The sequence below is a fragment of the Macaca nemestrina genome, chromosome 8, assembly GCF_043159975.1.
Source record: "Macaca nemestrina isolate mMacNem1 chromosome 8, mMacNem.hap1, whole genome shotgun sequence".
Taxonomy (NCBI): domain Eukaryota; kingdom Metazoa; phylum Chordata; class Mammalia; order Primates; family Cercopithecidae; genus Macaca; species Macaca nemestrina.
The window spans coordinates 74,072,231-74,095,630 of record NC_092132.1 but is presented as its reverse complement, the minus strand read 5'-3'; the positions used below and the strand labels follow the sequence as shown (position 1 = coordinate 74,095,630).

The following is a 23,400-nucleotide window of genomic DNA, read 5'->3' as shown; positions in this document are numbered from 1 at the left end:
GTTATACTACATTGAAACTGAGTTTGGAAGTTTTTTGGTCTATATTATAACAAGCTATGACTGCCTAACATCTCACTTTTCACCACCTAATATTGGCACTGTATAACCAAGTCTTGGCACTGTTTTTTTTTGTTTTGTTTTGTTTTTTCCTTTGAGACAGAGTTTCGCTCTTGTTGCCCAGGCTGGAGTGCAATGGCGTGATCTCGGCTCACCACAACCTCTGCCTCCCGGGTTCAAATGATTCTCCCGCCTCAGCCTCCCGAGTGGCAGGGATTACAGGCATGCACCACCACACCCAGCTAATTTTATATTTTTAATAGAGATGGGGGTGTCTCCATGTTGGTCAGGGTGGTCTCGAACTCCCAATCTCAGGGGAGCCAATCACCTCGGCCTCACAAAGCGCTGGGATTATAGGCGTGAGCCACCATGCCCAGCCAAGTTTTGGCATTTTTAAGAAGGTACAGAGTTTTAAAACAATAGGAAATTACTGCAAATTTCTTCTTGATGTTTGCTATTAACACCTATTAACATCAATAAATGTAACAAGGCTGTACCTAGGACAAAAATATCAGTCTACTCTATCTTTAGAAACAAATAGAAAAGTAGGAAAGGCATTTTTTAACATACTAGTAAAATGTGGAATTTTTTGTGCTGCTGTCTCATAAAGTGAAGTACAATTATCAATCAGAAACAGCTTTTGAAAATAAGTATGATAATTATGCATTTCTAAAGGCGATTCTAAACTTGTCACTCAATGGGAATATTTCTACCTTAAAAAAGCAGTAATGTCTTACATGTAATTTCTTCTTGAGTAAAACACTTTAAATTGCAAAAAAAATTTTGTATTTTACCCTTAAGTGTAAAATAAATTTTTCACTAAGGAATAGAAAAAATAAAGCATATTTAATAACTTTATTGCACTGGAAGTTGCCAATTCGTCTTTGAGTAGTTTCATTGCAGATGAAAAGAAATCAAAATACAGGACAGATGTTGAACAAACCGCATTTAAGTTCTGTCACACACTGGCATTTTTCAAGTGATTTTGGCTCATCTATTAAATAAGGTGCATTTTGCTTGATTTTGAAAAGGGAAACATCAGGAAATATTTAAAGGCCAATTGCTGCCAATTAACTTTGATCAGTAAAAGTTCTATTTGAATCTTTCAGATTCTTCTCCTGTCTGAAATAACATACATTTATAAATCTAACAAAACAACTACTTGATGATTAATGCCTGTTGGCAGCCCTACCACAAGCTTGCTTAACAGCGGGATTTAAATAAACAACTGTCTCTATTAAGAAGAGAACGAAATGTAGTTATAGTCATGTTTTCTCATAATGGAGATACGAAAAACAATATTCTCTATTCTTAAGAATGCTGCTCACCAAGACCATTGTGTTTGTCAGTGCCCGTAACAGTTTAGCTAGCCATCTTATAAGAGTCTGCCCTGAAATCATAATGGACCAATAAAATTAACAGCAGTGTGACACAAGCAATCCTGGCAACCCAAACAGCAAGGGCCAGACTAAAACATTTTCCTACCAATTGGATCAGCCAGAAAGTAAAGCATCAGACCTAATACAATAAGAGTTTGACATAACATATGCGAGTGTTATGAATTCTGTTGGACATATCTTAGTGGTGATTATGTAACTGAGAAATACGTAGCTTCTGATAATCAACAAAGTTTAAGATTCTTGATATCAAATTTTAGTCTTTACTACTGGTCATGTAGGATCTAACTCTGAAAATCAACAGCCAAAGTAAAGCAAAACAGAAATCCCATGAAGGCAAAACACATTGCCATATAACCAACAAACCTCTGTCTCACTATTCCAATTATATATTTAAAAAATAATAACCCATCATTATTTTAAAACCAATCACCTATTTTCAGACATGCAAAAATATGTATTAAAAATTTGAACTTACTTCTAAGTCATTAAAAAATAAATGTGTGTCTGCCAAGTTGAAAATCATTTCTTCCATTCGCAGTCCAAGGGAAACTGAAGTGGGTGGATCCTAAGAGAAGAATATGACAAGTCAAGAACATGTATACTTCAGGTTACATGAAATAGTGTCTCATTAAGAGGAAGCAGGCACTGGGGGAGAGGCTGAAAGCAAGAGACACAGAGAGAGACTTGGGCAATAGCTGCTTATTTTAGTGTGCATGACTTATTCTGTGGGCAAACTTCAGGGACTTATTTTACAAAAAGAGCCCCAAATGTTGTTTGTGCTTTATATACCAAAGAAAAAACTCATTTACCTTTTAAAAATATAAAATCTAGGGTTACTTAGACATACAAAATAAAGGAAATTCAACTTTATATGTCTATTTCAGGAGCAAAAAGTTCAGTGAATCAAGAAACCACTGCTTATGTTATGCCACCATCCATTAAAAGCATCTAAGTGCCCTGTCACAAATATCAGAAAATAGATACACTATAGCAAGCTTGCCCAACCTGCAGCCTGCATGCGGCCCAGTATGGCTTTGAATGCAGCCCAACACAAATTCATAAATTTTTCTTAAAACACTATGTTTTAAGTGATGATTTTTTTTTTTCTTTTCAGCTCATCAGCTATCATTAGTGTTAGTGTATTTTATGTGTTGCCTCAAACAATTCTTCTTCTTCCAGTGTGGCTTCCAGGGAAGCCAAAAGATTGGACAGCCCTGCACTATAGGTTAATTTCAGAAGGATAATAGATAGTAATTTTACTCCAGATAACTGTGTCATTATTTGTATTTATTCAACCTGTCAATTTTAAGTTATACTCCAAGCAGGAAGTGATGGCCACTCTGACCCCACGAGGCACTGTCCAGCTCAGGGAGCTGATCTTAAGATTCACATGACACTGTCCGGGCATCAAACAGCCCGTGCCATACTCAGAGGGCAGTGTTACATTCCACAGCGCACAGTGGCTTCTATCTAAAACTTCAAGTGTTGGACACTAGCAGCAAGTAGTCAGCCTCTCCCTACAAGCCAGATCCTGATGGTATCTACTGGCATTGAGATGAACTTGGGGGATATGCAGGTATTTGGAGTTTTTATCCTGTATTTACTGTCTATCAAATCCAAGAAGCAACATGATTCATGGCTGAAGATCCTGTATACTAAGTGATGAAAGATAATGTTTCCAGGAAGTATACAAGGCTATAAAATGAGATTTTGAAGGGTTTATTGGCATTCTATTAATAATACCAACTTTCGTATGTATGCCATTTTCAATTTTTCCAAAGAACAATAATTTATGATATACTATTTTATTGTCACAGCAAACCTTTGGAATAAGTATGGAATCTCCTTGCATCATCATGTAACCAGGGGGATTGTAAGTAGAGAAACTGCCTTCAGGCAAGCCCCACTGGGCAGATGTGCCAGTGTCATGACATGTGTGTCATGTGCCTTTGAGTCTTAGACTCAAGAACATACAATCCAAAGAAAAGACTCTTATGATTCAATACTGCCCAATGTCAACTCTGTACACTATCTACCTTGTTTTCTGAACACACTGACTTCATTTCCAATATTGAGATGTGCCTGTGTGTTACCCCTACTCTTCAACATCTGTCATGCCTATAAGTTTGGGAAGTGGCAAGAAGTGGTGGGAGAGGAGGCCTAGACTCCTGCCTTTGCTTTCCCACTTAGGTGTCATCCTCTCATCGAGCCTGGTTTGTTCACCTAATAAATCCAAGAGCAAGATGGCAAACACAATATTCTCACATAGACTAATAAAAAACATCTAGTCTTTCATTTGTCGGAATTGTACATGTTTGTACACTTAGGAGAGAGCAGGAGCTGGAAAGGGTGGGGGATGGGAGTGGAGCCTCACTGGGCACCTGCCAGGGGCCTATCTGCTGTAGCCTGGAGGTCAACCCAACCCAATCTGGCTATTCCTCCAGCACCGCCCACCCCTAGCACTACCCACACCCCTCCAGCACCTCCCACACTCCTCCAGCACTTCCCACCCTCTTGGCACCGCCCACACCCTTCTAGCACCTGCCACATCCCTCCAGTACTTCCCACGCTCTTGGCACTGCCCACATCCCTTCAGCACCTCCCACATCTCTCCGGTACTTCCCACTGTCTTGGCACCACCTGCATCCCTCCAGCACCTCCCACATCCCTCCAGCACCTCCCACATTCCTCCAGCACCTCCCACCCTCTTGGCACAGCCCACATCCCTTTAGCACCTCTCACCCCCTTAGCACTACTCACACCCATCCAGCACTATCCACAACCCTAGAGTACCTCCCATCCCCTTAAGCACTGCCCCCACCTCTCCAGCATGGCCCAAGTTCTACCTTCCAGCAGACCTAGAGGAGGAACAGAGTACGTGAAACACGGCAGGATGGTGTAATTCACTGACCTCAGTTCCTCTCCTGCCTGTGCCTTTTCTGCCAGCTGACTGACAGTGGAAGGGAGACAAAGGACACAGTATTGCCAAACTTCAGGGGTTAGATCGGCAAAGGGGAAAAGCAAACACCCCAGGGCTGATAAGAAGGCAGAAAGGAAATAAAGACGCAGAGGCTGAGTGTCCAAGAGTTCTGCTGGGAGGGACAAAGGAAAACGATTCCCTCAAATTTTGTGTGTGATGATTCATACTCCTTAGCGTTCTTAAATTGTCCCTTTTTAATACACCTGAAATCTATGAAATTTCATAGGTTTTAGAAGAATTGAATACAGTTTACAAATTACTGTAAAGAAAAACTTAACTCTTGGATTTATGAGAAGTTGTTCACTCACAAGGAGTTTAAGTATCAGTAGGCATGCTGGGAAAAGCAAATGCTCAAATAGACCCTACAGCGGAATTAACCTGTAGGGGAAGCTCAAACAGATGTGTCTAAAACAAAACACCTGACTAAGGTGTTTATTCCCTCTAGCTCAGGCCAATAAAAATACCCTGACTTGTCTCATAACCATGTCAATGAATCTTTTTATGTGGCAAGGATGGAGTCTGACCACATTTATTTAATTGCCAATTCTAAAATATATGTGCCATAGTATTGTTACTTTTGAAAAAGTATTCTTTCTCCTTGATATGGTTGCTTATTTATATGACCATTGAAAGAATTACTCTATTGTTCGTTAATATATAGCATACTTTAACTTTTCTTCATAAATTACAGTAATGACTTGCTAGTCAGAATACTAATAAATTTTAAAGGCTTGTTCAGTCTAGTGGTAAAATACAACACAGATGTTGGTCTTATTTACCTCTTAATGTTATTCTCTTTTGTTATTAGCTGTCATTTCTCAACAGTTTTTATACCTGCCACTCCAAGAATTGTTTTGAAACATTTACTACACCAAGGAACAGTCTGGCAGCTAAGTGGAATAAGATAATTTTAGAATAGGAACGGGGTTCTAGTTGAGAGCTGTGTTTTTCAGACATCTTTGAACCACAATGCACAGTAAAAAACAAAATTAACATTGGGATCTAAGAATCTCTCTTATGTGCACGCACACACAGCTGAAATATGTTTGCCAAAGCAAGATATTGTTCACTGTGTGGATATACTGTGACACTGTCCATTTCACAGCCCTGTCCCAATCTACAGTTTGAAAGGCAGACCTCTAGAAAACACCTACTCTTTGACTTTAGAAACAGGCGCACTGAGTTCCTAGAGGGTTGTGATTTGTGCGTGATGATCCAGCAAGCAGAGTGCAAACCCATCTCAGCCTAAGTGTTTTACCCAAGAGGAAACTAGCAGAAGGACAGATAGATAATTCTGCTCATGGAATTGCTTACATATTCTAGCAACTGGAGTTCTCACATCGAGGTTAGATTTTATTTTCCTATTATAATAGCTAATATGTTAACACTGTTAAAATTTCTAAACACGTCTCATACAAGTACAAGTCAAATGTGAAAAAAGCTAACGCTGAACAGTTAATAAATAACTCGTGGCTTGATGGCTTATTTTGGCATATTAAGAACAAGGAAAAAAACATTCTTAAACCAAAACTGAGATGTTAAAATCCCCAGGTCTTTGGTTTAATCTTACTATTTTTATAATACATAATTTTCTTGCAATAACAAATTCCAGAGCTGCAGTTCTAAAAGGGCTTCTTCCAAAGCACCATTTTTTGTTATATCACTTTCAAAAAATTATTTAGAGCTTAGCCTCCACTTCAAAGTAACATCTCATTTTAAGTCAATCTCATTGCCAAATGTTCTCATTCTTTTCAAAGCATGGCCCTTCTGTGGCATGTGCCACTGCTGTTTACTCTCTTCTTGACATTTCTCCTCTATGACAGCAATATTTTATGGGCATTTTCCTAGAATCTATGTATACATCATCTGCTTGTTAAATGTCTGTATCAGTCCATTCATGCTGCTAATAAAGACATACCCAAGATTGGGTCATTTATAAAGAAAGGAGATTTAAGTAACTCACAGTTCAGCATGGCTGGGGAGGCCTCAGGAAACCTACAATCATGGCAGAAGGGGAAGCAAACACATCCTTCTTTAAATGGTGGCAGCAAGGAGAAGTGCAGAGTAAATGCAGGGAAAAGCCCCTTACAACACCATTAGATCTTGTGAGAACTCACTGTCATGAGAACAGCATGGAGGTAATCATCCCCATGATTCAATTATCTCCCACTGGGTCCCTCCCATGACACATGGGAATTATGGGAGCTACAATTCAAAATGAGATTTGGGTGGGGACACAGCCAAACCATATCAATGACGTTGGTTCCTAGAACTTTATTCTTATCCTTCCATCTCTCATTCTATTCAGATCACCTTGTGGACTCAAGCACACTGATGGCTTCAACCACCACCCACTCCTCTCTGTCAGATCTTAGATCTCAACTGGAGGCTCATATATCAATTACTTATTGGTCATTTCTACTTAGATGTCCCATAAAGCACCTGAAACTCAATGTGTGGCAAGTTGGATTCATCACACTTCCTCTGGAAACCTACTGTATTCATTCTTTAGTGGAATGGCATACCAACCCAGACCTTTGCATTTTCCTAGTCACCTCTTTTTAGCTCCACATTGAATCAATTTCAACATCCTGTTATTGGACCCAGAATTCCAGCCTCCCTTATTGTCATTGCCATTGTTCTTTGCTTTCTTTTTTTTTTTTTTTTTTTCCCTTAGCTTGTGTCTTTTGTGGATATTTGGTATGGTCTCCTTCACTGGGGTCTATTTCTAGGTTGTTGCTACCCTCATTCCAGCCTCTCATCTCTTTCAAAAAATATCCAAATGCTTTAATGAGTGCAAAAGACCTGTACATGTCTAACTTTTGCTTATATATACAAGGTGGGCTGTTTCTGATTTTTCAAACTGTTGTCTTGATCATGAAATCCTTTCCTCAAAACACAACTAGGCAGAGGCCTAAACTGGGGCAAAGGATCTGTCCACACAGGTTCATAGACTGTGGTCTCAGATGGAGCCTGTACACTCATATCTCCATCCCTGCAGGCAGTGCTCCCCGCCGGGCGCCTTTCCCAGTTCTGCAGCTCCACCTCCCTGATTCTTGTTGGCTGGGCTCCCCGGTTGCTGGTACCACAGCTCTATGTGTTCTTGTCTCGGCAGACCAGAGGTTTATCCCTGTATCTTCCTCCTTCCGTTTTTTAGATTCAGAGTTACGATTTTCTTTCTTTTTAGTTTTAGTATGAAACTCTTATTTGCAGAATCAAAAAGAGGGTATCAATCCTCTGAAAAAATATAATGGGAGGCTTTGTTTCTATTTCGCGTAGAATGTTTTGTTCAATTAGATTTTTCTCTTTTTACAGCCTTTAAACAACATTTTAAGCTTTAGGCTATGACTCCTTGGTTTTTCCTATCCCTATATACTTATCTCTATATCCTTGGTACCCAATACAATGCATGTCATAAAAGGTTTCCCAAAATTTGGTGGAGGAATAAATGAATGAAAAGCAATAAATAGAGAATATTTCAAATAATTCCAGTGAAGAAAAGAAGAAAATACTAAATTTTACCTTTCATTAGCTGTTAGTGTTGTCAGTGAAAAAAAAAATTCCTAATTATCTAGCCTAGGGGAAAAAAAAAAGGGCACTTGAATCTGAAAATCTCATTCCATCTACATAATACAGTATTAAACATTAAACATGTTCACTAGTAAATGCTATTTACCTAATTAAGGAAGAGCCCATTCTTAGAATAGCTGCATAGGTAGCCTTACTTTTCTATTTAACAAAGTGGATAATATTAGCATAAGGTCAGCATAACATTTATTTTGTAAACTCAGTAGTGGTATGTATTATATCATTTTGTAAAATACGTTCTTATGTGCCCTGAAATTTATTTCTCTGGTAAAAATTGAATAGTACAGTGAAGAGGCTCAAAAGGAAAAAAATACACTTAACTGATCAATTTTCTTGTTTAATGAAGAAATTGTACAATTACTATAGTTCTTATGTACAGGAAATTCTTCTAGTGGAAACCTTAAGTTGTTCTTCACCCAAATGAAACTCAATACACAACATCTAACTTCACGCCCACACACAGGAATGAAATCTAACTCTGTTCCTAAATTATTTGGATATGATATTAAGTTGCAAATGTCTACTTAAAGTCACTAAAGTGAAGTGAAGGAACTTGTTGTCATCCTAGGCTACCCATGGCTGTTTTCAGTACATCAAAGGCAAATTATGCCTACTAATTCAAAGTAACATTATGTAGAAAAAGTAAATTATGATGTAATTGGCTGAGTGTCTGTAGAACCAGGAATAAAACAATTGTTTTGCCTTCATCCTCTGTCAAGTAGTCTTTAATTATTCTATTGCCTCAAGGTCTCTTTCTCTTTTTTTCTACAACACAGAACTGCTCATGGAGACTAAAATTTTCATCATATACCCAAATCACCAGCATCAACGCTGGTCCACTGTTGTTCCTTGAACTGTTTATTGATTTTTTTTAATCCTCATCACAGCTATCACACTCGATCTTGATTAAAATGTTAAAAAGGAAAAAATTCTGGACAAAAGCAGTGCACAGAAATACTGAAATGCCATTAAATACACAGTCTCTAGAGAGATTAATCTCTGTCAACTTTGAATTCAAATGCTGAAAATCTGTAATTGGGTTTGAAGTAAATAAAAGAAAGGGGTATAGAAATGCATATGGGTACTAGATCATCAGAGGACTAGGATATTTCCTCTTGGGGCCCTGCTTTGTTTCATCGATGAGCTAGGGCATGTGATAAACTTCAAGTATCATTAAAAATGCACTTTTTAGTAGGCACAATACATATAGTACTTCAGAGTTTTGAATTTACCAAGATTCTCACACACACCAGATGAAGGCATTGTTGCTTCTGCAAGGCTAAGTCATTTGCTTCCAACAATGCCTTCATCTGTGTATGTGAGAATCAGTAAATTCAAATTTCTGAAGTGCTATATGTATTGTGCCTACTAAAAAGTAACGGTATTCCTTTACAACAATGCAAAACAGACTAATATACTCAATCTCTGCAGCACTACCTTAAAGGAATCATACATTCAAACTAGACTTTCACCATACTTACTACTCAAGGCACTTTCAATAGAATGTTCATACGATTCCTCATACCAATTATTTTTGAGGTGACCATATTTTTAAGAGCTCAGTCATCAGTAAAGCTAATTTGGGTGGAAGTTAAACTAGACAATACAACATGACCACTCCCAGAAGGGGCTGCCACTGGTTCTTCCAAAAGATGTCAACCAAGCTTCATAGTACAGAGCTGGTTCTTATCATTGGGAAAGATGACCCAACTCTGGTAAGGTGTACTATACTCTGAAGGTCTAGGAACTAAGGGGAAAGTAGAATCACTCAGATGGGATCTGAGCAATGCACTGGTTCAACTGACACCTAGAAATGTTCTTCAAAAAAATCAGTTACTTGCATAGCCATGTCATGTGATTGCTTTAAGTTAGTCACATATCCTTTCTGCTTATACCATTTAATCATTAAATGGTGACAATTTGTGAACAGGTACTTAAGCTCAGTTCAAATCCAATCAATTAACAAATGACTGGGGGGAATAGGTCTTGGCAACATCTTGACCCTGACCAAGTTTATCAACAAATGTATGCCAGTAATACATGGTTATAAACAGGAATTCTTGACGTAGAGTGCAAATTTAATATGCCTTCAATGTAAAGTCCCTGAAATTTTTCAGTGATCATAAAACGATCCAATACTCTAGGATTTCAGGAATCACATAATATTTTAGAAAGTTTTTGTCTGTGATCGAGTTGAAGGATAAATTTGTGAAAGCACTTTAAGAATATCAAATTAACATAAAATATTAGCTACCATAATAATAAAGAGAAGTAGAGTCTTCCAGTATCAGTTCTGGAGTATCTGTATCAAGCATCTGGTATTCTGTTTGCTCAGGGTAAAGTGCATGTGATTTGGACTGTGCCCACTCCAGGAAGAAGATAAAGAGTTTAAAATTTGGGGGGATTATTTAAAAAATAAAAAGGATCCTTCTCCCACAAACAGACACTTTGGTTGTATCATCAAACTGATTATAGGACAAAGGTGGTCTATTCCTTGGCTCTCTGATGTGAGTATAGCATTATTTCTTTAAATAGTTGATTACATCCCAGTCAAAATTAGCATGTTAGAATGTACATAAATCTCTAATAAATATTTATTCTTACACTGAGACAAAGAAACTACCTGTAGAGCAAATGTCTAAGGCGAGACTTAAGCCTCAAGTAGGATAGCTGGAATCTGCCTTTAAAGTTAGCCACCAAGCATACCTATAGACTAATCATGTTAGTTCACTGATCTTATCAGTTAGTTCTCTGACTTGAAACTAGGCTGGTAGATTGAACTTCACCACACTATTGAAAAGATAACAAAGGAATGTGGTACCTGCCATGTGACTCAGCATGAGTCACTCAGGACACCTATTGTCCACTAAAGGTAACCAAGAAGCCTTAATAAAAAATATGCAATAGTATTTTAGAGCTATTCAAGAAGAGGAGATACTTGAAAAAATATCAAAATTCAGCAAGTGGTTTAGTTTCATCTCAAAACTTCGCCTCAGCAAAAATAGCCCTGAGCTAATTATCTGTAACAGGAACTGTCAGTCTTTTTTTTCTGTCAGCAAGTCTACATATATTTGATTCAGCTCAATTAAGGATCTATGGTTTATAAAACTTCCAAACTCTTGAATTTTCTTCTTCTTAGTCAACCTCCTTAGAGCTAAGATGAAAGAATGTACAGCATAAGTAACAATATTCTGTAATGGCCTGCTGAAGCAGCTTCTCCAACTGGAATACTGAAGTTTTAAAAACAACAACTAGACGCTCAAGAAGGATATACCTCATCTATAAAGTCTTTACCGAAAAAAAAAAAAAAAAGGAAACTGAATCTAACTAAGCAAGCTCCTAGATCTAGCTATCAGATTGTAGGAAATACAGAGGACAAAGAAACATGCTAAATAATACAATAGGGCTGCTGTTAAGAAAACCCAGACTCCCAGGAACTCTATAGGACAGACAATCTGGTTACTTCAACAGAAATACACAAGGTTTAAACAAAGGGATTGAGTGAGAATCTATAGATTAAAGACACTTAGGAGACATATCATAAACCGTAAAGTAAATAAACAAAACTACTGGAGAAAAACACTTTATGAACTAGAAAGAAAAGGAAACTACCCAATAAAATAAAGCTCGTATATGAAAAGCCCACAATCAACATCATACTCAATGGTAAATGTCTGAAAGTCTTTCCTCTAAGATCAGGAACAAGACGACAAGTCTGCTTTTTGCCACTTCTATGTAACAACACATAGAAGTTCTAGCCAGAAGTATTAGGCAAGAATAACAAATAAAAGGCGTCAAAGTTGTAAAAGAAGAAGTAAAATGATATCTGTTTACAATGACATAATTTTGTATGTAGAAAGCCCCAAAGACCAACCACAAACACACATACACAGTCCATTAGAATTAATGAATACATTCAGCATAGTTGCAGGATGAAAAAACAACACACAAAAATCAGTTGTGTTTCTATACACCAGCAACGACTAAGCCAGGAAAGAAATTAAGAAAATGATTCCATTTACAATAGCAGAAATGAAAGGAATCAAATACTTAGGAATAAACTAAGGAGGGAAAACACTTGTACACTGAAAATTTTTTTAAAATTATTGCTAAAAACATTAAAGAAGATACAAATAAACGGAAAGACATTCCATGTTCATGGATGAAAGATGTAATGTTAAGATGTCAATACTATCCAAAGTGATTTACAGATCTAATGCAATCCCTATCAAATCCCCAATAGTATTTTTTTTGCAGAAACAGAAAATCCATTTTGAAATTTATATGAAATCTCAAAGGACCTTGAAGATCCAAAACAATTTTTAAAAATAACAAACTTGGAAGTGTTACACTTGCCAATTTCAAAACTTATTACAAAGACACAGTAATCAAAACAATGTGGTTCTGGCAAAAATACAGATGTACAGACCAATGGAATATAGAGAGACCAGAAATAAACCCTCATATGTATGATCAGATGATTTTCAATAAGGGTGCCAAGACCATTCAATGAGGAAATGATAGTCTTTTCAACAAATGATGCTGGGGAAACTGGATATCCACATGCAAAAATTCAAGGTAAATCCTTACCTTATACCATATGCAAAAATTAACTCAAAATAGATCAAAAACCTAAATGAAAGACCTAAAATATAAGATTTTATGGGAAAAGCTTCATGACATTGGATTTCTCAATTGGATTGACACCAAAAGCAAAGGCAATAACCAAAAAAATAAATTCAAAACATCAAAATGAAAAATTTATATAATCAAAGGAAACAACAGTGAAAAGGCAGCCTACAGAATGGGAGGAAATAATTGAAAATCATATATTTAATAAGGGGTCAATATACAGAATATGTAAAGACTTCCTATGACTCGATAATAAAAAAAAATCCTGATTTAAAAAACGGGAAAAGGATCATCTCTAAAGAAGTTATACAAATGGTCAAAAAGCACATGAAATATGCTCATCATCATTTTTCATGACGGAAATGTGAACCCAAACCACTCTGAGTTATTATCTCACAGCCATTAGAATGGCTACTATCAGAAAACAAAAAACAGAAAATAATAAATGTTGATGAGGATGTGGAGAAATTGGAATCCCTGTGCACAGCTGGTGGGAACATAAAATGCTATAGTGCTAAGATAAACAGTACAGCAGTTTCTCAAAAAATTAAGTATGTAATTACTACATGATCCTGCAATTCCCCTTCTGGTTATATACCCCAAAAATACTAAAAGCAGGGAAGACATTTTGCATACTCATATTCATAGCAGCATTATTTAAAACAGTCATAGGTGGAAGCAACTGAAGTGTCCATTGATAGATATATAAATAAAATGTGGCATATACATACAATGGAATATTAATTAATCTTAAAAAGGGAGGAAATTCTTACTTGTTATAACATGGATGAACCTTGAGGACCTTGTGCTGAGTGAAATCAGCCAGTCACAAAAAGTAAAGTACTATATGATTCCACTTATATGAGGGTACCTCCAATACACAGAGACAGAAAGAAGAATAGATGTTGCCAGGAATTGGGGGGAGGGGAGAATGGGGAGTTGTTTAATGGGTTTAGACTTTCAATTTTGAGAGAAAAAAAAATTTTGGAGATTGGTTTCACAACAATGTGAATGTACTTAAAACTACTGAACTGTATACTTAAAATGGTTAAGAAGGTAAAGTTTTTTATGTGTACATCACAATTAAAAATAAAAATTGGCCAGGCACGGTGGCTCACGCCTATAATTCCAATATTTTGGGAGGCCAAGGTGGGTGGATCACCTGAGGTCAGGAGTTCGAGACCAGCCTGACCAACGTGGTGAAACTCCATCTCTACTAAAAATACAAAATTAGCTGGGCATGGTGGCGCATGCCTCTAATCCCAGCTACTTGGGAGGCTGAGGCAGGAGAATCGCCTGAACCTGGGAGATGGAGGTTGCAATGAGCTGAGATCACACCATTGCACTCCAGCCTGGGCAACAAGAGCTAAACTCCATCTCAAAAAAATAAAATAAAATAAACAATAATTTTAAATACAACTGTTGGTTAAACATTTAATGATATTACAAAATTATTTTTAATTTCACTACATGGTGCTGAATACCATTTATTATTTCTACTCTAAACAATTCTTTTAGTGATTTCCTAAATACATACTCAACTCTATACAAATTAAATAATGTGATATCTGGGATTTGTTTTGAAAAATCATTCTTGGAAAGAACCAGGAAACAGAGGGATATGATAAAGATACAGATAAAACAAGATTGGCTAGGACTTAATATTTGTTAAAGCTGGAGTGGTTACCTTGGGTTTCGTTATACATACTATTCTATCTACTTTTCTATGTTTGCAAATTTCTATAATGAAAAGTTAAAAAAATAGAAAAATATTCACTAATACAAGATTGGCTGTTTTTGGTAGTGAAACTATGGATTAAAAATATTTATCCTGAAAATTTAAAACACATGCAAGCCATACTTTTAAAATGCCAAAAACATTTTAAAGGCCATAATGCAAAAGCCTGCCAAAGTTCCTCAGCATATCACCTTTTATTGAAAAGAAGGTGAGAGGGCCTACTTGGGTAATCTGTACCCAGATATAAGTGAGTATTTGGAATACACACAAGAATGTATGTCAGATGATGCTTGGCCTCTATTCACTCTATTCATTTTTACCATATGGGATGTTCTTTTCTAGGAACCCAGAGGAACTCCTCCATTTTTGAAACCACAAGATCATCTCATACATTTAAGAATAGCGGTGTTGAATTGCAATGTTGATCAGCTGCAAAGGAGAAATCCCAGTGTAATTTAAGAAGAGCAGTAACCCTAGAAACATTTCATTTAAGGCCCCTGGCATTTATTTTTTGGTTGTATGGCTCCTGTGGATCCTGATTTTTTTTTTTTTTTTTCTGATTCACAATGCTAGTGTTACCATCTGACATCCTATTACTGGCTATTTCTTACTAGTTAAATGATGTAGCTACTAGGGAATGGCTGTCATGAATAATACAGAGAGACTTGTTGCTTTCTTAGCACTGTTATATCTTTAGAGATTCTGCAGTTTTATCCTTAGTGGATTTAGAGTGGCATTAGTCTAGAATAGTTTTACCCTAATGACAGACTATTGTTGAAGATTCATTCATCCCCTACCAACAGCCTCCTCTATTAATTTATAAGCTCCCTGAAGGCAGAAATTTTGGCTAGGCACCTACTACATTACTGTGTATGTATTCTATAAATCATAAAAGAATGACTTTCTGAATGACTCATTAATGTCAGGCCAGGAAACAAATGGTGTCTCAGGCAGGAGAGGGGTATGCAGCCAGGCATGTGTTCTGGGTACTGGAGTCCATGTAACCCTGGAGGTTTTGTGTGTGCAACTTGAGAAGGGTGCCATTTGGTGGTACAATTTTCTGAATTACTTCATGGATGTTTTTAATGATCATTTACCCACAGCGAAACTCATCTCTGCTAGAAGGCTAAGGTTCTGAGTACCACCTGATACTTCTCACAAATTCTTTTGATGGAGTCTTACACTTTGGGTAGTCTGAACATGGAGACCACATGGTATTAGCAGTGGATCTTACCCACTACAGAAACCATCAGGAATTTTTCTAGGTTGCCAGGAAGGAGGGACAGGGAGTACATTCTCACATGCCATTTTGCTTTATTCTAGTGACCAGGTTAAAATTTATGCTGCTCATTTTATTTTGTTGCCCATTTATGTGGAGAACTATTATAGTCACATTTGCACTGCTAATTCTAGTGTTTGTACATGGTATTTGATCTTAACTATCTTGGAAATAAGCAATGTGAAAACTGTTTTGAAGGGGATATGTATTTATCCTCAATTCTTTTGACCTCTTCAGAAAGTTAAATGTTTTATGATGTAGTCATGTTCGTGAGGCAGTTTACAAACATTGAGGAAGGCAGAAGAGGTAAAATCTAATTTGACCAACTGGATAGCTGAAGCCAATTGTGTCACAAAGTTTCTTAGTGACCACATTCAGAGTGTTTGAGAAAAGGACTGGAATGTGGAGTTCATAGTGCATTTTAAAGAAAAATGTAAAGGAGTCAGGCACTATTTTACTGATAGTATTGTATAAGCACACATTATTTTTCCTATAAATTCAGCAGCTTTCTCCCTATAACAACAACAACAAAAAAACTCTGAACTCTGTCTATGGCCAACCAAGCCAGAGTCTTTATCACGTTCTTTTGGTACCACTGAGGACTTTCTACAATCAAGCTTCCTTCTCCTGCACAGCAGACTAGAGATGTCCGCCCACCACAGTTCATGTCACATTATTACACAGATGCCAAAGAGCACCAAGAGTCACCTGTGGACACACTGGTATCTGTCCTAACTTCTCTTGCTGTCATTTACCAATTCAGTGAGTTCTCATTTCTGGAGCTCTCTACTGGCCCTGCACCATTTAAGCACAGTATTCTGGCAAAATGCATGAAAGAAACACGTAAGACTCATGAAAGTCCCACAATTCAGCCTGCTGGAGAAAGGTATAGAGTTATTCATTGAACTAAAACGATCGGAAAGAGGCAAGAAAAATGAACACTTCTCACTTCCTGGCTTCAAATGACAATGTAGTCTATTTTTAGTGGCAAACACCAACCCCTCACAGAATGATCCTCTTGACCCATTATTATTTACTTTCAGTTCACAGAGTTCACGGTCTTTTGAGACTCAAAACACAAAGTTGAAGGAAAACCTGTTGTTTATCTCTTTTGGGGCTTTTAGGATGGATCCAGAATATATTTCTGAGTATAAAAACAAAATATCTCTTCTCCTTTCTCTAGGAACATTAAAGGTAACCATTTTCTAACCGTGACAGTATCTCTCCCTTTTACATAACTATGTTTAAAAGATACTTTCCAGGCCGGGCGCGGTGGCTCACGCCTGTAATCTCAGCACTTTGGGAGGCCGAGGCGGGCGGATCACAAGGTCAGGAGATCGAGACCATGGTGAAACCCCGTCTCTACTAAAAATACAAAAAATTAGCCGGGCGCGGTGGTGGGCGCCTGTAGTCCCAGCTACTCAGGAGGCTGAGGCAGGAGAATGGCGTAAACCCAGGAGGCGGAGCTTGCAGTGAGCCGAGATCGCGCCACTGCACTCCAGCCTGGGCGACAGAGCGAGACTCCGTCTCAAAAAAAAACAAAAAAACAAACAAACAAACAAAAAGATACTTCCCAAGATTTTCGTTGTTCATTTAATAATGCCACAAGTGACAAATATTACATTAGATCTTATGTTGTCTAACAAGTCACTTTAGTTTTATTATAAGAACCACTAAAAATAGCATCAAATATTAATGAGGAAGCAGATTCTCTTTATTGCTAGATATACCAGTAAAGCACCAAAAGAAAAATTGCTCCTATTTTTAATGTAGCTCTAGTTTTTATTTATGCACCCTTGCACATTTAGCTCTATTTTCTTGGGCCATGTTATTTTTCTAAATTGAAAAGCAAAAATTTAACAGTAAAACAAAGCAAGCAAGCACATAATATAAATTGTCTAATTTAAATGCTTTAAGTCAACATTTAAGAACTATTTTAATGGCTAAGTCATTGTTCCAATTTTAAGTAGCTTCAGCGTTCTGACTTGGTCTCTACAAAGTACTTACGGTGTTCTTACTAAAAATAAAAAGGAAAGGGAATTATTTTGCCTTTTAATTATTGTCCTATTATTTTCAATTTATAAGTACATTAAATACATGATGTATGTCTTTTGTATCTGTCCCCTCTGAATATGTACTCACTTATATCCATGAGATCATACTCCACACAAACTCCTAGCAATTCCTATTCTACTTTGAATCACAAAGAATATATTATCTTTTTAAAAAGTGCTATTTAAATAATTAATCTTGAGCTAGGAGCTCCCAGAAGACAGTGCAACTATTTCAGAAAGCATGACTAGTTCCTCAGGATATGCTACCTACATTTTGAATTTCTGGAATAAAAGAAAATAAGGTTCCTAATGTCTCTCTGTACAAATCCTACATGGGCAGCTAAGCCTCCCTGGCAAGCAATTACTGGGAGTTGTGGGGGCCCAGTGAGGTGTGTTGCTAACAATGTGAGCAGGTTTATGAGATTTGTTGGTCCATGTGAAAATCTTGTTAAGTATGCTCAAATCAAGGACAACTCTTTGGGCAGTATAAATCAAATGAAAGAAAAATACCCATTCAGGGCACCTTAAACAATTCCTTACTTAGAATGCTAATATTACAGCCACAAACAGGACCTGAATGTCATTTAAAAATTCTCCCCACCCAAGATCTTTTGTTTTTGGGGGAAAATAAGCTGAAAAACAGGACCGGGCACTCTGAATACATGAGTGGTTTAGTTTTAAGACCCCATGCTGGCTGCTCACCGGGAAAGGATTAAGGTTAAGCTTTGCAAATTAGCCTCCTATCTTGAAAGGAAAAACTATGCTGAAACATTGTTTTTTTAAAAAATAAAACAACAACAACACATAAACACATAAACAAAAGTGTTATCCAAATGAGCTATACAACTTATGAGACCCAAAGGTTCCATTATTGTGTTTTCTCCTAACGGGAACAATACCATCAATAAAATACTAACTTTTTTCAAGGTTTAAGGCCCTATTACTGGGCTGCTTAGATATGAAATATCAGATTTTGGGAGTTGGATGTGATTCTCTTGCCAATTAAGAAATAATATGGATTACCAAGAGAGATGGTATACACATAAAAAATAAATCATGGTTAAACTACTGCCTGAATGATCTGGAAAAAAAACCCCAAAATCCTCAAACTTGTGGTGGGGCTAATCAGGTCATTTTCGCTGATTAGATACGTGACACTTGATTGTGTTAATTTTCTCCTTACTTGAGAGACTCCCTTTCAACACCATGAAAATGATACTCAAGTATAGAATAAGAGAAAGAACTTCACCATTCCAAAGATTAATTTTGACTGTGGAGAAAACCCAATGAATCTCAAACATGTGCCAACTGCCAAGAAGTGGTACAAAGAGGGAGGAAGAAGAATAAAGTCAGGATGGACCTGGCCAAATTGGCTTCAATACCAAGGGACCCATGTGGTGCCAAGGGAAAGGCTAAACAGCTAAATCCAGTTGAAAAACCTATCAGGATTTCATTTGTAACCACTCTCCTACCTCCCTCCTTTCTACAGAGTGTTCTGGCCACTTTTTGGGCCTTTATTATTTTATACCAGAGGACTGCACAATAATTTTCCTTGCTATTAAATTAGTCTTCCAAATGCACACTTCCAGCATGTCCCTCCATTGCCATCATATCCTTCCACCACGTCCCTAATTCATGGCATTCCCACGCCCACAGAACGAAATCCTGGCACTCAATGTTCTCTCGAAGCCTGGACCAATTAGAAGACTGGTGTTGCCAGTTGATGCGTATACCTTTTGGACAAATAATTTTTCTGAGCTACGCTTTTCTTATTGGCAAAAAGAAGGAGCTCATTGGATAATAAGTGTGAGAGAGCAGTGTAAACCACAAAAGTTGAATAAAGGTGCAGTCTTTTTATTACTAATTCAACACATTTTCTGCTACTCTTCTTCTCCAAGTCTAATCCCCTAAGTATACTTTATCACTATTTACCCTTTTTGCTTATGATTTCTGCCACTTGGAATTCTGTTTCCCACTCCCTCTTTGCTACCTGGAACAACAAAGTCTGCACGATTTCCTGCTTCCTCCTCTAAACCTCCAAAGTAAGCGATAAATGATAGCTCTTGTTCATGAAGCACTTATGAGCATTTTTCTAGGTGGTTCACGTTGTTCCCCTAATGCCCTGCAATTGCTCCCATTTTATAGGGTGCTTTTTCCCAGGTCACAGAGCAAGGGAAGTCCAAAGTTGGAGTTTGGCAGGCCAGTGCAGTGGTTAAGGAGCTGTGATGATTCCTATTCATTCACTGCATTCACTTTTATATTCATGAACAAGAACAATAAGGCTGTGTTCAATTAAACAGCAAGAATGTACATTTCAGCTGTATATTACTGGTAGCGAGGCAGAAGGGGCTGGCTGTTAAAGGAAAAAAGAGAAACCTTCAAGATATGGCCAAAGAAGAGAGATGAAGATGCCTGTTTAGCTGGCATTTGAAAAAATGTGCTTCTGTTTGTTTTGAGAGTTTAGATTCTATGTCACGCTACAGAATCCAGAGGTTTTATATATGGACACATACATTATTTCATCCTTTTTATCTAACTTGGCATTGATATGCAAGGAAGGAAATAAAATCAGGGCTCTGTCCTTTGGGATTAGATTGGCCATCATCACTCCAGAGCCACCACTCACATAGCCTTGGGCTTGGCTCTGTCAGTGTGGCTAGAGCTGCAAGGTGGGTTGAAAGCATGCTTTGGGTTTCACTCGTTGGTCAAATAGTTGAGAACTGGTCTGTGAGTGCTAACTGCTCACCAAAACCCATTCTCTGTTTCTTTCTGGGCACACAGAAGGCTGCATGGCCCAGCCTCCCCTGCACTGGGTCATGTGACTCAGGTCAATGGCACAGGCAGAGGTGTGTGCCTGTCTCAGCTTAGCTTACAAAGCCTCCCATTCACACTGCCCCTGCCTTTCCCCCCTCCCTCCACCGGGGAAAGAATGCTAATGATCCCAGAAGCTTCAAAAGCCGCATGATGAAAATGGCACTACTATTATTTGTACCCAAACCATGCCCAAACCAAGCACCCTGGAATATCCCCACTCTTAAACAAGAGACAGATTTCTATTGTGTTTATGCCATTATATTTTAGACCTGTTTGTAACAGCTATTTCACCTACCCTAATGAATTCACGTGAGGGTCTGTGTTTCCTTGGGGCCCCAGGTGCATATATGCACTGCCTGCATTGAGTTCACAGTCTACTCACAGTGTTGCTGTCATTGAATTGTCCTGGAAGGCAGGAGGAAAATGAACAAAAGCAAAGCTCAGAGCATCACACAGAGCAGGGGCAGGCAGACAGCCTTTCTCTGTAAAGGGACAGGGAGTATTTAGGCTTTGCAGGCCATATCATCTCTGACACACATTCTTCCTTGTGTTTTTATTGTTTTTAATTACACTTTAAAAACTTAAACAACATTCTTAAAGGCCTGACAGAAGCAGACTATAAACCAGATTTGACCTATGGGGTATCATCTGTCAATTCTCAGTCTAGAGTTTTTAAAACCAAAAGAAAAATATTTCATAAGACACGAACGGTATATAAAATTCAAATTTGGAAGCATTAAATCAAGTTTCATTGGAACGCAGCCACATTTATTCATTTAGATACTGTCTATGGTTGCTTTTGCACTACTAAGGCAGAACTGTGTAGTTAGGGCAAGCATATGGCCCACGAAGCCTAAAATATTTACTCTCTGTTGCTTTACAAAAAATGTTTGCCAACCCTTGGTCTGGAGGTTCCAAAAGGGAGATTATCCTGGTTAAGTAACCAGATCTTCGGCAACTCAGTGAGGACACTGGTGTCTGGCTGCTTTGGTGCCATGCTAAGAGTTTAGCTTCTGCATCAACCACCATGGAAGAATATCCTCCACCAAAAGAGCTTAGAGTTCAGTGTTGTCCGCTAAAGCAGAGTAGGAACAACAGTCTTTACTGGTGAACTGGACTGTTCTGATGAAATGGGCAATATAAACTGCTTTCAGTTTTTCTTTCCTCAAGGTACTGAATGATCACAGAAACACACCCACAAGGGATGTTGTTTATCTAAACTCACTATGACAAGTGAGATCCTCTTAGAAACCTAGTAAGTTATAAAACAAATACTCAAGAGAACAACTACAAGTTCATTAGGTGACACATGCTTTTCTAACTATCAGTTGTTGCCATTAATACAACTCTGTGCGTGGACTTTTACATTTATGAGCAATTTAATTTTTTTTTTTTTTTTTTGAGACAGGATCTTACTCTGTCACCCAGGATGGAATGCAGTAGTGCAATCAGAGTTCACTGCAGCCTTGGCCTCCCAGGCTAAAGCGATCCTCCTACCTCAGCCCTCCTAAGTAGCTGGGACTACAGGCACATGCCACCACACCCAGCTAATTTTTGTAATTTTTTTGTAGAGATGGACTCTCGCCAGGTTGTCCAGGCTTGTCTTGAACTCTTGAGCTCAAGTGATCTACCCACCTCAGCCTTCCAAAGTGCTGGGATTACACACGTAAACCACCATGCCGGGCCAAATTCACGATACAATTTAATTTTTAAAACAATTCCACAAGTCAAGTAGCTGGCTTTATGGATAAGAAAATTGAGGCTCAGTAAGAATCAATAATTTGCCTAAGGTCAAAGAGGTGAAAAGTCAGAGCTCGGATTTGAGTCTAGATCTACTTGAATTCAAATCTGATCCTCTTTCTATCACACTGTTAGGCATAGCGTATACTTGTAATTCATAAATTTGAGGACACTGCCACCATTTTATTCACTGGCCACTACGCAGGAAGTTTTTTTTTTTTTGACAGTGCAGTTTCACCTACATTCAAATATAACTGGTATTTATTGCATTTTTTTTTTATGCTAGACATGCTGCTGAGTAATTTTTACATTGGGTCTCTAACCTCTCCCAAGTTTCAATTTTCTCATCTATAAAATAGGCTTAATAATAGCACCTTCGGAGCATTAATGTTGAATTAAATGAATGCCGGGCATATAGAATGTTCTTAATAGGGCCTATGATTAAACATGTTAAGCTTTACACTATCTAAGTGTTCATGTTTTGGTTTTTGTTGAAAATGAAAAGTGAATGTACATATGTTTAAGATCCATTCTAGCCCAAATCACTATGAGACACAGGCGTTAAAGAATAATAAAACGATAGTGTTGAAACAATCAAGCCATTGGGTGTAGATATCTTGGGTAATCCTCCCACAGGAGGGGGATCATACCTGAGGCATCAGCACAATTTTGATTTGAAATATAAGTTTTGGGTATATACTTTGATAACAATAATTCAATTACATTGTTTCTTATAAGGAGACCATTCAATGAAAAATAACCCAAGACTAGTTTTCTTCAATGAAATTCTAGAATTCGTTATTAGTTTTAAAGCAACTTTAAAAAATGCATTAAACAAAAACGGCTAGGACAGATACTATTTAAAACATCCTAATTTACATAGCACTCACAGGCTCTTCAATTTCCTGACATGTTATTTGTTTTCCTCAGCCATGGCTGTGCTATATCCAGCACCCTTTCTTTGTCCCTATCACCTTTGTTATAAAACAAGACTTTCTTATAACACCCAACATGCCTTCTTCCCACAGCTAGGATTACATGGAAGGTGGGACATTCTCAAACATTTTTTTTGTACACATTGCTGTAACATGCCCTAATTTTGCATTATATCAACCAGA

At 37.7% G+C, this 23,400-nt stretch overlaps 1 protein-coding gene across 12 annotated transcripts in view; it reads right to left on the bottom strand.

Annotated features, from left to right (window-relative positions):
• The window catches only part of LOC105483597 (EYA transcriptional coactivator and phosphatase 1), a 336,783-nt gene that overhangs the window by 46,189 nt on the left and 267,194 nt on the right, over positions 1-23,400 (bottom strand). For all 12 annotated transcript variants that reach the window (XM_071068120.1, XM_011744520.2, XM_011744523.2 and 9 more), the window contains one exon: positions 1,933-2,022. In XM_071068120.1, the coding sequence (XP_070924221.1) occupies positions 1,933-2,022 (90 nt within the window). The remainder of the gene's footprint in view (positions 1-1,932; positions 2,023-23,400) is intronic.